At 42.5% G+C, this 12,366-nt stretch overlaps 1 protein-coding gene across 2 annotated transcripts in view; it reads left to right on the top strand.

Annotated features, from left to right (window-relative positions):
• The window catches only part of eea1 (early endosome antigen 1), a 43,855-nt gene that overhangs the window by 13,458 nt on the left and 18,031 nt on the right, over positions 1-12,366 (top strand). For both annotated transcript variants that reach the window (XM_021601186.3, XM_036977412.2), the window contains 4 exons: positions 3,031-3,186; positions 6,426-6,542; positions 11,374-11,712; positions 11,951-12,100. In XM_021601186.3, coding sequence (XP_021456861.3) covers positions 3,031-3,186; positions 6,426-6,542; positions 11,374-11,712; positions 11,951-12,100 — 762 coding nt within the window. The remainder of the gene's footprint in view (positions 1-3,030; positions 3,187-6,425; positions 6,543-11,373; positions 11,713-11,950; positions 12,101-12,366) is intronic.

Here is a 12,366-nt window from a genome sequence, read left to right as displayed (position 1 = left end):
ACCAGACTTGTGGAGGTCTACAATTTTTTGGGCAGATTTCTTTTGTTTTTCCCATGATGTCAAGCAAAGAGGCAGTGAGTTGGAAGGTAGGCCTTGAAATACATCCACAGGTATACCTCCAGTTGACTGATGTGAATTAGCCTATCAGAAGCTTCTAAAGCCATGACATAATTTTCTGGAATTTTCCAAGCTGTTTAAAGGCACAGTCAACTTAGTGTATGTAAACTTCTGACCCACTGGAATTGTGATACATTTGAATTTTAAGTAAAATAATATGTTAATTACTTGTCATGCACAAAGTAGATGTCCTAACCGACTTGCCAAAACTATAGTTTGAAAAGAAGAAATTTATGGAGTGGTTGAAAAACGACTTTTAATGACACCAACCTAAGTGTATGTAAACTTCTGAATTCAACTGTTTGTGTGTGTTTGTGTGTGTATATATGTATGTGTAGAATAGACTGACGGGTTTCAGAAGAAAGGTCTTTGTTTCTGCCCATTTTGAGCCGTAATCGAAGCCACAAATGCTGATGCTCCATATATATACACACACTACCGTTCTAAAGTTTGGGGTCACTTAGAAATGTCCTTGTTTTTGAAAGAAAAGCACATTTTTTTGTCCTTTAAAATAACATCAAATTGATCAGAAATACAGTGTAGACATTGTTAATGTTGTAAATGACTATTGTAGCTGGAAACGGCAGATAACAAAAAAAAAATGGAATATCTACATAGGCGTACAGAGGCCCATTGTCAGCAACCATCACTCCTGTGTTCCAATGGCACGTTGTGTTAGTGAATCCAAGTTTATAATTTTAAAAGGCTAATTGATAATATGAAAACCCTTTTGCAATTATGTTAGCACAGCTGAAAACTGTTCTGATTAAAGAAGCAATAAAACTGGCCTTCTTTAGACTAGTTGAGTATCTGGAGCATCAGCATTTGTGGCTTTGATTACAGGCTCAAAATGGGCAGAAACAAAGACCTTTCTTCTGAAACTCGTCAGTCTATTCTTCTTCAGAGAAATTAAGGGTATTCCGTGCGAGATATTGCCAAGAAACTGAAGATCTCGTACAGCACTGTGTACTACTCCCTTCACAGAACAGCTCAAACTGGCTCTAACCAGAATAGAAAGAGGAGTGGGAGGCCCCGGTGCACAACTGAGCAAGAGGGCAAGTACATTAGAGTGTCAAGTTTGAGAAACAGACGCCTCACACGTCCTCAACTGGCAGCTTTGTTAAATAGTACCCGCAAAACACCAGTCTCAACGTGAAGAGGCGACTCCGGGTTGCTGGCCTTCTAGGCAGAGTTGCAAAGAAAAACCCATATCTCAGACTGGCCAATAAAAAGAAAAGATTAAGATGGACAAAATAGCAGACACTGGACAGAGGAGCTCTGCCTAGAAGGTCAGCATCCCGGAGTCGCCTCTTCACTGTTGACTCTCTATTTGCAGGAGTGGCCGTCCTGCAAATATATATATATATATATATATATATATATATATATATATATGACACACACACACACACACACACACACACACACACACACACACACACACACACACACACACACACAGTGGGGAGAACAAGTATTTGATACACTGCCGGTTTTTCAGGGTTTCCTACTTAAAGCATGTAGAGGTCTGTAATTATCATAGGTACACTTCAACTGTGAGAGACTGAATCTAGAACAACAATCCAGAAAACCACATTGTATGATTTTTAAGTAATTAATTTGCATTTTATTGCATGCAATAAGTATTTGATACATCAGAAAAGCAGAAATTAATATTTGGTACAGAAACCTTTGTTTGCAATTACAGAGATCATACGTTTCCTGTAGTTCTTGACCAGGTTTGTACACACTGCAGCAGGGATTTTGGCCCACTCCTCCATACAGACCTTCTCCAGATCCCTCAGGTTTTGGGGCTGTCACTGGGCAATACGGACTTTCAGCTCCCTCCAAAGATTTTCTATTGGGTTCGGGTCTGGAGACTGGCTAGGCCACTCCAGGACCTTGAGATGCTTCTTACGGAGCCACTCCGTAAGAGAGCCAGAATTCTTACTGGTTGGTAGGTGATCAAATACTTATTGCATGCAAAAAAATGCAAATTAATTACTTCAAAATCATACAATGGGAATTTCTGGATTTTTGTTTTAGATTCCGTCTCTCACAGTTGAAGTGTACCTATGATAGAAATTACAGACCTCTACATGCTTTGTAAGTAGGAAAACCTGCAAAATCGGCAGTATATCAAATACTTGTTCTCCCCACTATCATATATATATATATATAGTGGGGAGAACAAGTATTTGATATACTGCCGATTTTGCAGGTTTTCTTCTTCTTATATATATATATATATATATATATATATATATATATATATATATATATATATATATATATATATATATATATATATATATATATATATATATATATATATATATATATATACTACCAGTTAAAAGTTTGGACACACCTACTCATTCGCAGGTTTTTGTTTGTTTACTATTTTCTACATTGTAGAATAATAGTGAAAATATCAAAACTTTGAAATAACACAGATGGAATCATGTAGTAAGCAAAAAAAGGTTAAACAAATAAATGTATCTTATATTTGAGATTCTTCAAAGTAGCCACTCTTTGCCTTGATGACAGGTTTGCAAACTCTTGGCATTCTCTCAGCCAGCTTCACCTGTAATGCTTTTCCAAAGGTCTTGAAGGAGTTACCACATATGCTGAGCACTTGTTGGCTGCTTTTCCTTCACTCTGCGGAGAGTAGTAACAGTGCTGAAATGTAGCCATTTATTGACAATTTGTCTTACCGTGGACTGACTTTTAGAGATACTTTTGTAACCCTTTCCAGCTTTATTTATAGCAACAATTCTTAATCTTAGTTCTTCTGAGATCTCTTTTGTTCGAGGCATGGTTCTTCTTACTCAGGCAATGCTTCTTGTGAATAGCAAAGCCCAAACCTCTTCCCCCTTTGCCATCACCTCGGATCCTTCTGCTACCCCATAGCTGCAGCGGCCAGGAGTGGAGGACGTGGAGCTACTGCAGAAGGAGCTGATTCAGGTGCAGACGTTGATGGACAGGATGACACGTGAGAGGGAGGAGGAGTCCGAACACCTCAAGAGCAAATATGAACAGCTGCAGGCTGACCACACCAGCTCAGAGGTAAGGCTGCAGGGGGAATGGCACATCTTGCTCTTGGATTAGTTTTGTGTTACTGGTCCAGTTTTTACTGCTAGTATCTTCACTATTCCTTAGTGCAAGGCAGGCCCAAGGGGTTAGGGCAGCTAGTCAGTTAGCGCTTTGGCTTCTCTGTTTGCACAAGGGAGACTTCAGGAAATATGCTTGTAATCATCTTTACACACACACTACTCCCGAGTGGCGCAGCAGTCTAAGGCATTGCATTTCAGTGCAAGAGGCGTCACTACAGACAACCTGGTTAGAATCCAGGCTGTATCATAACCGGACGTAATTGGGAGTCCCATAAGTCGACTCAGACAGATCCAGCTCACTATCAGATAGATGTTAGTTTAAAATGGAAAATGAATATGTTCATGCAACAGTTTTTAGTGCATTGATTCGTATTCTTCCCGCATGATTCCCGCATGATTCTTTCCATGAATCAAATTGAATCGCACCGAATCGTTTCAAACTTAAAGTATCGTTGCTGTATCGTATCTGAGCCGATGTATCTACACTGAAAAAATATTTAAATGCAACATGTGAAGTGTTGGTCCCATGTTTCATGAGCTGAAATAAAAGATCCCAGAAATGTCCAATACGCACAAAAAAAACTTTCTCTCAAAGGTTGTGGACAAATGTGTTTACATCGCTGTTAGTGAGCATTTCTCCTTTGCCAAGATAATCCATCCACCTAACAGGTGTGGCATATCAAGAAGCTGATTAAACAGCATGATCATTACAGAGGTGCACCTTGTGCTGGGACAATAAAAGGTCACTCTAAAATGTGCCGTTTTGTTACACAACACAATGCTACAGATGCAATTGGCACGCTGACTGCCGGAATGTCCACCAGAGCTGTTGCCAGAGAATTGAATGTTTATTTCTCTATCATAAACCGCCTCCAATATAATTTTAAAGAATTGGCTGTGCATCTAACCGGCCTCACAACCGCAGACTATGTGTATGGCGTTGTGTTTGCTGATGTCAAGGTTGTGAACAGAGTGCCCCATGGTGGGGTTATGGTATGGGCAGGCATAAGCTATGGACAACGAACACAATTGCATTTTATTGTTGGCAATTTGAATGCACAGAAATACCGTGACGCGATCCGAGGCATATTGTGAGGCCCATTTGATTTATTTTCATTTGATTTATTTTTATTTTGATTGATTTATTTTCCCAGTCATGTGAAATTCAGTTAAATCTTTGAAATTATTGCATGTTGCGTTTTTATGTTTTTGTTCAGTATAGATTCGTATCGAATTGTGCTTATGAAGAGAGAAGCACGTCCCTATCACATACACAGTCAGAAAACTATGTAAATATTGAATAAAAAAACGAAAGGTTTTATATTCCCTTTTAACAATTGTTGAATTGTCACATACTCCATTCACATGGCATTGACATCATACAAGTGTTCTCCAAGTGGATACAACGTTTTTGTTTAACAATTTCTCAATAAACAGAAAACCTTTACTCTCATTCTACAACCTTTGCCTAGTCGTAAACACTGATTAGACACTGATTCTCCCTCACCTAGCACCTACACTTAAAAACACGCTCCAGATTGGCCAAAATAACCTTCATATTCAATGTTTTTGAATAAAGGGAGGCTTGAACTCGTAATCCTGCATACTTCAGTGATATTTCATGCATTATTGAACCCATAAGACTTTGGGAGGAGAAGGAGAAGTCTAGCTATGAGTGTTTCTGACCGTGTTCATCCCAAATGGCACCCTATTCCCTAAATAGTATACTGCTTTTAGGCAGGGCCCTGGTGCACTAAATAGGGAATAGGGTGCTATTTTGGACACAACCTGTGTCCGCTCAAGGTCCCCCTCAATCTCTCTCGCTCTGCCAGTCCCCACAGACCTCTGGTTGATATTTTCAACTGCACAATAAGGGATTGAATGAATACATTTGAATATTAAAAGACCTTGGCTCAGGCTCTTTTTATTTATAATTTTTATTGCGTAATAGCCTTCAGCTGTGATGAATTAACAAGTGCTGCTGTTGTGGTGAGTTAACTGCCTGGGACAGTAGTTTAGAATCCCACGGGTACTTCTAGGTGACGCATCAACCTTTTTTGTTTTCTGTTTCAAACGCAGTCCAAACAGATAATTAGGCAGAAATATGCTAATACACACACACAAAAAAACTACTTTTTTAATTGGCTCTCCTAATAGATGACAACTTGCATCACTTCAGTTTATACAAAAATGAAATGTTTTGCATATGAATACATTTCATTGAAGGTCGCAACTGTTAAGGACTCACCTGACCTTTTTATAATGGAATAATACATTGTGAATAAATCTCACAGGTTCATGGGGGTCTTGCCTGGCTCATCCTGTAATCCTACATGGGCTAGTAGACTATATTACTCATCCACCCCTGTCCTACCTGGGCTGACCACACAACCCCCTGTCCTCAACCTGTTTTAACGGTGCTAGACTACACTACCTATCCACCCCGGCTTTAGTAAATCCGCTTAATAACCCCAACTTTGCAACAAAAACAACAACTTCCTGCTTGCTCACGAGGGTCACCTAGCTGGATGATGTGCAGATTGAATCACTCGTCTTTCCAAAGAAAGGTTGGTCATTGATACCCAGTTGGTTGGATGTTGAGATGATTTAAACCAATCGCCTAATCTCTGACCCATTTGCTCAGCTCAACTCTGGTGTTCTTCTATGTGTTGTCTACCAGTGTTTACCTGTTTTCTTTCCCTTTCTTTTCTTCCACTTCTCCTCCTCACCCAATTCTCTCCATAATTTCCCCTTGCTTTAAGATCCGGAAACTGGAGGTAAAAAGCATTCCTTTTTTACTCTGCCCCTTGATTTCCTCACCAGTTTATGGATGGATCAATGTTTCGGTGACAATATGTTTTCAGGAATGTGATTTCTTTCTTTTAGGTGTCCCTGCTCCCTGTATGTTTTTGTGTTTGTGACTTCATACCAATTGTGATTCCTTGCTCGGCTCGCTCTTCGTTCTGTATGGATGCTCTGTAGCCTTGCTGTCTTTTCAAGAATGCCAAGTCGTGGCATGTGAATGCTTTTTTTAAGTATGTCTTTTTTTATTTGAGCTTAAACCCCCGTCGCCTGTGGGTATGTGTAGTCCTCCTGAGTCTGGAGTGTTGACCACTCGACCAGAATCTGGCACATGGCATGTGAATGTTTCTCAGTAAAGTATCTCACATTGTTTTTGTGTGTGTGTTCCAGATGACCATCTCCCAGCTGAAGGCAGAGCTAGAGAAGGGACCTCAGGAGGCAGCTGTGTACACCCAGCAGATTCACCAACTCCAGAGCTCTCTGAACAACCTGCAGCAACAGAGCCAGGTAACACACAATTCCACAGATACACACTTTCACACAACTAATACTTCCCTGTAGTTTAATCAATGCTCCATCAGCCTGTGTCACCACCATCCCAAATTCAGGCAATTTGCCTCCCATTAAGACACTTTGCCATCTTTACAATCCTAACAATAGATGAAACACTACTCACACTTGCGCTTCCAACTATGGATGTGCCAGCTGAAATAGCAATATACACCCAGTCCCCAATTTGAGGTGACTGTAGTCATTTTAACATGCCTTACCAACTGCCCCTCGCTAAAACGTGGTAGCCTTGCCAGCCCATTCTCTAAGTCTCTTAACCCAGCCTCCTCACTTACCACCCTCTCCATCTCAATGCTCTGCTGTCACCAGCCTGTGATGAGCTTTCATTGGCAACTTCGACATGTTGACAAAACACACACACACACAACTAAACCAGCAGGGGGTTCTTCTCTGTAATACCCCTGCCATGGCAACCTGTCACTTTGGGCTAAAATACAACTGTAGGTAACCGCACCGATGTGCCCAGTGGGGCTTTCAACTTTAAGGGCCTTTGTTTTGGTTGCCAGATAGGGATTAGGCCCTCTGTGTCAGGCGTGTTGATCGTGCTGCCGGCACAGCTGCTGTCTGTTCCCCAAGTAAGTGTCTGGGAGAGAGGTGGGATAGCCCACCACGGAACCCCCACCCGGGCGCTCACTTGAAAAAAAGATTTTTCGCATTTTGAATTCCCTTGTTAAATAAAAGATAAATAAATAAAAATAATGAAACGATTGTGGGATAAATAACTTGATTTTCTGGTTCCAGTGGCATCCATTAAAACGGGTGACTTTCAAAATCAAAAGTAACAGTCAGTATCTGGTGTGGCCACCAGCTGCATTAAGTACTGCAGTGCATCTCCTCCTCATGGACTGCAACAGATTTGCCAGTTCTTGCTGTGGGATGTTACCCCACTCTTCCAACAAGTCACCTGCAAGTTCCCAGACATTTCTGGGGGGAATGGCCCTAGCCCTCACCCTCCGATCCAACAGGTCCCAGACGTGCTCAATGGGATTGAGGTCCGGGCTCTTCGCTGGCCATGGCAGAACACTGACATTCCTGTCTTGCAGGAAATCATGCACAGAATGAGCAGTATGGCTGGTGGCATTGTCATGTTGGAGGGTCATGTCAGGATGAGTCTGCAGGAAGGGTACCGCATGAGGGAGGAGGATGTCTTCCCTGTAACGCACAGCGTTGAGATTGCCTGCAATAACAACAAGCTCAGTCCGATGATGCTGTGACACACCACCCCAGACCATGACGGACCCTCCACCTCCAAACCACTCCCGCTCCAGAGTGAAGGCCTCGGTGTAACGCTCATTCCTTCGACGATAAACGCAAATCTGACCATCAACCCTGGTGAGACAAAACCGCGACTCGTCAGTGAAGAGCACTTTTTGCCAGTCTTGTCTGGTCCAGCAATGGTGGGTTTGTGCCCATAGGAGTTGTTGCCGGTGATATCTGGTGAGGACCTGCCTTTACAACAGGCCTACAAGCCCTCAGGCCAGCATCTGTCAGCCTATTGCGGACAGTCTGAGCACTGATGGAGGGATTGTGCGTTCCTGGTTTAACTTGGGCAGTTGTTGTTGTCATCCTGTCCCGCAGGTGTGATGTTCGAATGTATCGATCCTGTGCAGGTGTTGTTACACGTGGCCTACCACTGCGAGGATGATCAGCTGTCCGTCCTGTCTCCCTGTAGTGCTGTCTTAGGCATCTCACAGTACGGACATTGCCATTTATTGCCTTGGCATCTGCAGTCCTCATGCCTTCTTGCAGCATGCCTAAGGCATGTTCACGCAGATGAGTAGGGACCCTGGGCATTTTTCTTTTGGTGTTTTTCAGAGTCAGTAGAAAGGCCTCTTTAGTGTCCTAAGTTTTCATAACTGTGACCTTAATACCCTTCTGTCTGTAAGCTGTTAGTGTCTTAGCGAGCGTTCCACAGGTGCATGTTCATTAATTGTTTATGGTTCCTTGAACAAGCAGTGTTTAAACCCTTTACAATGAAGATCTGTGAAGTTATTTGGATTTTTATCCAAATATCTTATCGAATTATCTTTGAAAGACAGGGTCCGGAAAAATTGACATTTATTTTTTTGCTGAGTTTACATACACACACACACCACGCACACTGTTACAGGCTTTGGTGTTTGTCTTTTTACTCTCTATCCTAAGTTGTTGTCGGTCTTTCTTTTAGTTAGTCTTTAAATAAAATTAAAAAACCTTACTAGTGGCTTTGCCAACATTCAGCGGGCATCCACATGGTGCCTTTCAGAACCCCTTACTAGTGGCTTTGCCAACATTCAGCGGGCACCCACATGGTGCCTTTCAGAACCCCTTCTGAACCCCTTTCTGTTTTGTTTGTTAGTTCCTTTTGTTGTGAACGACATTTTGAGTTTGTCTTCTGGGAATGTCTCACACACACACACACACACAATAACCTGCCCAGGGACTGCGGTTGAAAATTAGCCGGCTAAAACCGTCACTTTTACTGAAACGTTGAAAAATGTGCACTGTCCCTGTAAAAATAAAGTAAATAAACTTAAACAGCTCTAAAAGTATTGGGACACTGATACAACATTTGCACATAGTCCCCCCATTTTAGGGGACCAAAAGTATTGGGACAAATTCACTTGTTTTTTAAAGTAGTAAATAGTTAAGGACTTGGACCCATATTCATAGCACGCAATGACTACATCAAGCTTTGATGCATTTGCTGTTTGCTTTGGGTGTTTCAGATTATTTTGTGCCCAATAGAAATGAATGGTAAATAATGTGTTGTGTCATTTTGGAGTCACTTTTATTGTAAATAAGAACAGAATATTTCTAAACACTTCTACATTAATGTGGATGCTACCACGATGATTAAGGATAATCCTGAATGAATTGCGACTGATGAGTGAGAGTTATACTGGGAAGGCATGTAGCATAGTGGTTAGAGCATTGGGCCAGTAACCCAAAGGTTGCTAGATCGAATCCCCGAGCTGACAAGGTAAAAATCTGTCATTCTGCCCCCGAACAAGACAGTTAACCCACAGTTCCTAAGCCGTCATTGTAAATAAGAATTTGTTCTTAACTGACTTGCCTAGTTAAATAAAGGTTAAATAGAAAATAAACAAATACACACAAATACAGTATCATACCCCCAAGACATGCTAGTTTCTGTAGAAATAAATCAGATCAAGACTGAACTGTGCGATGCAGTATGGAGTTGTAGTTTCCAACAGGCCCAAATTTTACATAGTTTAGCATAGAACATGCGGTAATTAACTACAATGACCATAATCCATTGCGTGCCAGCACTTGTCCGGTCTGTGTGGAGCAGAGACTGAGGAGTGAACCGTGATAGATTTTTTAAATAAAATTTAAAAAATGAAACCGAAACCAAACCGACCTCAAAGTACTAATCGCTCAGCACTACTGACATCAAACCTGAGTTGCTAGGCATGGTGGAAAACATGTTTTCCAGATGCGGTGGGTTGGACGGAGACATGTTGGGCTGAGGGGAATGGGATGGGGAGTCTGAGGTGTAGGCCCACCTCTATTTGTCTTTATATACCAATTTTATTATTACGAAATCCTGTTTGATCAATATGATGATTTCTGTGTGTATTTTTTTTTATTTTGAGTCAGCCTGTTATATAAACTGAATGTATTAATTTATATTTGACCTGTAATATTTGAATCCGGCCTATGATACAACCTCTCTCGATCTTTCCCCACTGTCATCCTCACCTATCTGTTCAAGGAAGTCAGAAAATACCTTTACAAGTATTTATAAAATAAAAGATGGGAGGACAGAGGAAAGTTGAGTAGAAACAGAGAGAAGAGGTGGATACTGGATAGAGTGAAACAACGAGGGAGGGGAGGAAAAAGGTAGCGAAAGAAAATTATGCATAAAGACAGGAGACTGCGAGAAATCGGGGAGATATGAACCAAGGTTGAAACAAGGACATGGAAGGAGAGGGATGGATAGAGGGGTTGGAAGAAGTTGAAGAGGGAGTGATAGAGCCACTCATAAATGAGGCTCAGCTGCTGTGGGACCGGAGGGGAAAAAGATCAGTGTCTGGCATTTTCTATGTCCCAGTCATGTCCCCCAGTTACCAGCACTGTTGTTCACACCATTGTATTATATATCATTCCCCTTGTGCCAAGTTTACTACACACACACACACAGACACACACACACACACACAGACAGCCCGGCATTCAAGTTCCTGTCATAAAACGTATTCCTCTGGAATGTAATTCCTGCCCCCTCTGCAGGTCTGTAGGGATGCAGTGTTCTTTTCAGAGGTTGAACGACCAATGTCACTATGATAAGTGAGAAGATATCTGTACATTTTTGTTTTGTTTAACAGGAACTGAGCTTTTAATAAGAGTGCTGTTAAATTAATCCTAATTTTTTCACTTAAGTCAACATCTCCCAATGTCAAATATTTGAACGAGCTGTGTGTATAACACTTTCCATTACATTTAGATTTTCTATTACACAGGGTTCTTACACCCTTTAGCAGATTGCCCCTCATGCTTATCTGTTCAGAGTATCCGTTTCTGTCTTTCAAAACATTCTGAAACACCAGTTCTCTTCACAACCTGTTAATATATGCCATTTAGCTGACTTTTATCCAAAGCAACTTACGTAACTTATGTTAGCGTATACATCTATGTGTTTGTGATGTTCTCTGCCAGAGTTGTACCCATGACCTTGGTGTTGCTAGCGCCATCGTCTTACCGACAGAGCCGCACAGGACCGTAATCACTAGCTAATCACTTTACCCCCTCTGGTTCCCTCCAGATGCTTTCAGAGAAGCTGCTGCGCAGGGAGAAGGAGTTTCAGGAGCTGGAGGAAGGCCTGAGGGCCGAGCAGGTCTCCAAGAAGACAGCCCAGGCCAGCCTGCACCAGAGGGAGCTGGAGGTGCAAGAGCTCCAGGCCCGGGCAGTGAGTGCCGAGGCCAGCCTGCAGAGAGCCCAGGCAGAGCTGGCGGAGCGGGGGGAGGAAGCCGAGAGGCTCCGAAGGGAGTTTGCTGAGCTGGAGGCCAAGCACAGGGAGGTGAAGACTGAGAGGAAGCAGCTGCAGCAGCAGAGGGAGGAGAGGGAGAGCCAGGGCCTGGCGCAGCAGAGTGAGATCTGCCAGGTTAGTGAGTAACACATGCACACGGTCAGACACCAATAACCTACGTGTCAGACACTCACATGACTATAACCATACACACACGCGCGCGCACAAATGAGAGAGGCGCACAGGCAAACTTGTGCACACACACAGGTCAGACACACAAATCTTTGCTTATCAATGATACTGTATATTAGGTATAAGCCTTCCTCTCTTCCTCCCGTCTTCTTCCCATCCTCTTCCTCCCCCTGTGTTGTAGCTGCATGCTAAGCTGCTGGAGGCCGAGCGGCAGTTGGGGGAGGTGCAGGGCCGTCTGAAGGAGCAGAGGCAGCTCTCTGGGGAGAAACTAAAGGACCGTGAGCAACAAGCCGCCGACCTGCAGATCAAACTGTCCCGCTCAGAGGAACAGGTAGGGACACCACATGAGTTCCGTATAGGATGGGTATAGACAGAATTACTGGAACGGACATTCCCATTTAAAGGGATACTTAGGGATTTTGGCAATGATCCTCAGAGGCAGATGAACTTGTGGATACCATTTGTATGTCTCTGTGTACAATATGAAGGAAGTTAGAGTTTTGCGAGCCAATGCTAACTAGCGTTAGCGCAATGACTGGAATTCTATGGATATCAAACCGCACACAGAGACATACAAATGGTATCCACAAGTTAATC

The sequence above is a fragment of the Oncorhynchus mykiss genome, chromosome 1, assembly GCF_057628025.1.
Source record: "Oncorhynchus mykiss isolate SJ-2025 chromosome 1, ASM5762802v1, whole genome shotgun sequence".
Taxonomy (NCBI): domain Eukaryota; kingdom Metazoa; phylum Chordata; class Actinopteri; order Salmoniformes; family Salmonidae; genus Oncorhynchus; species Oncorhynchus mykiss.
The sequence above is the reverse complement of the archived record's forward strand: the minus strand, read 5'-3'. Positions and strand labels throughout refer to the sequence as shown.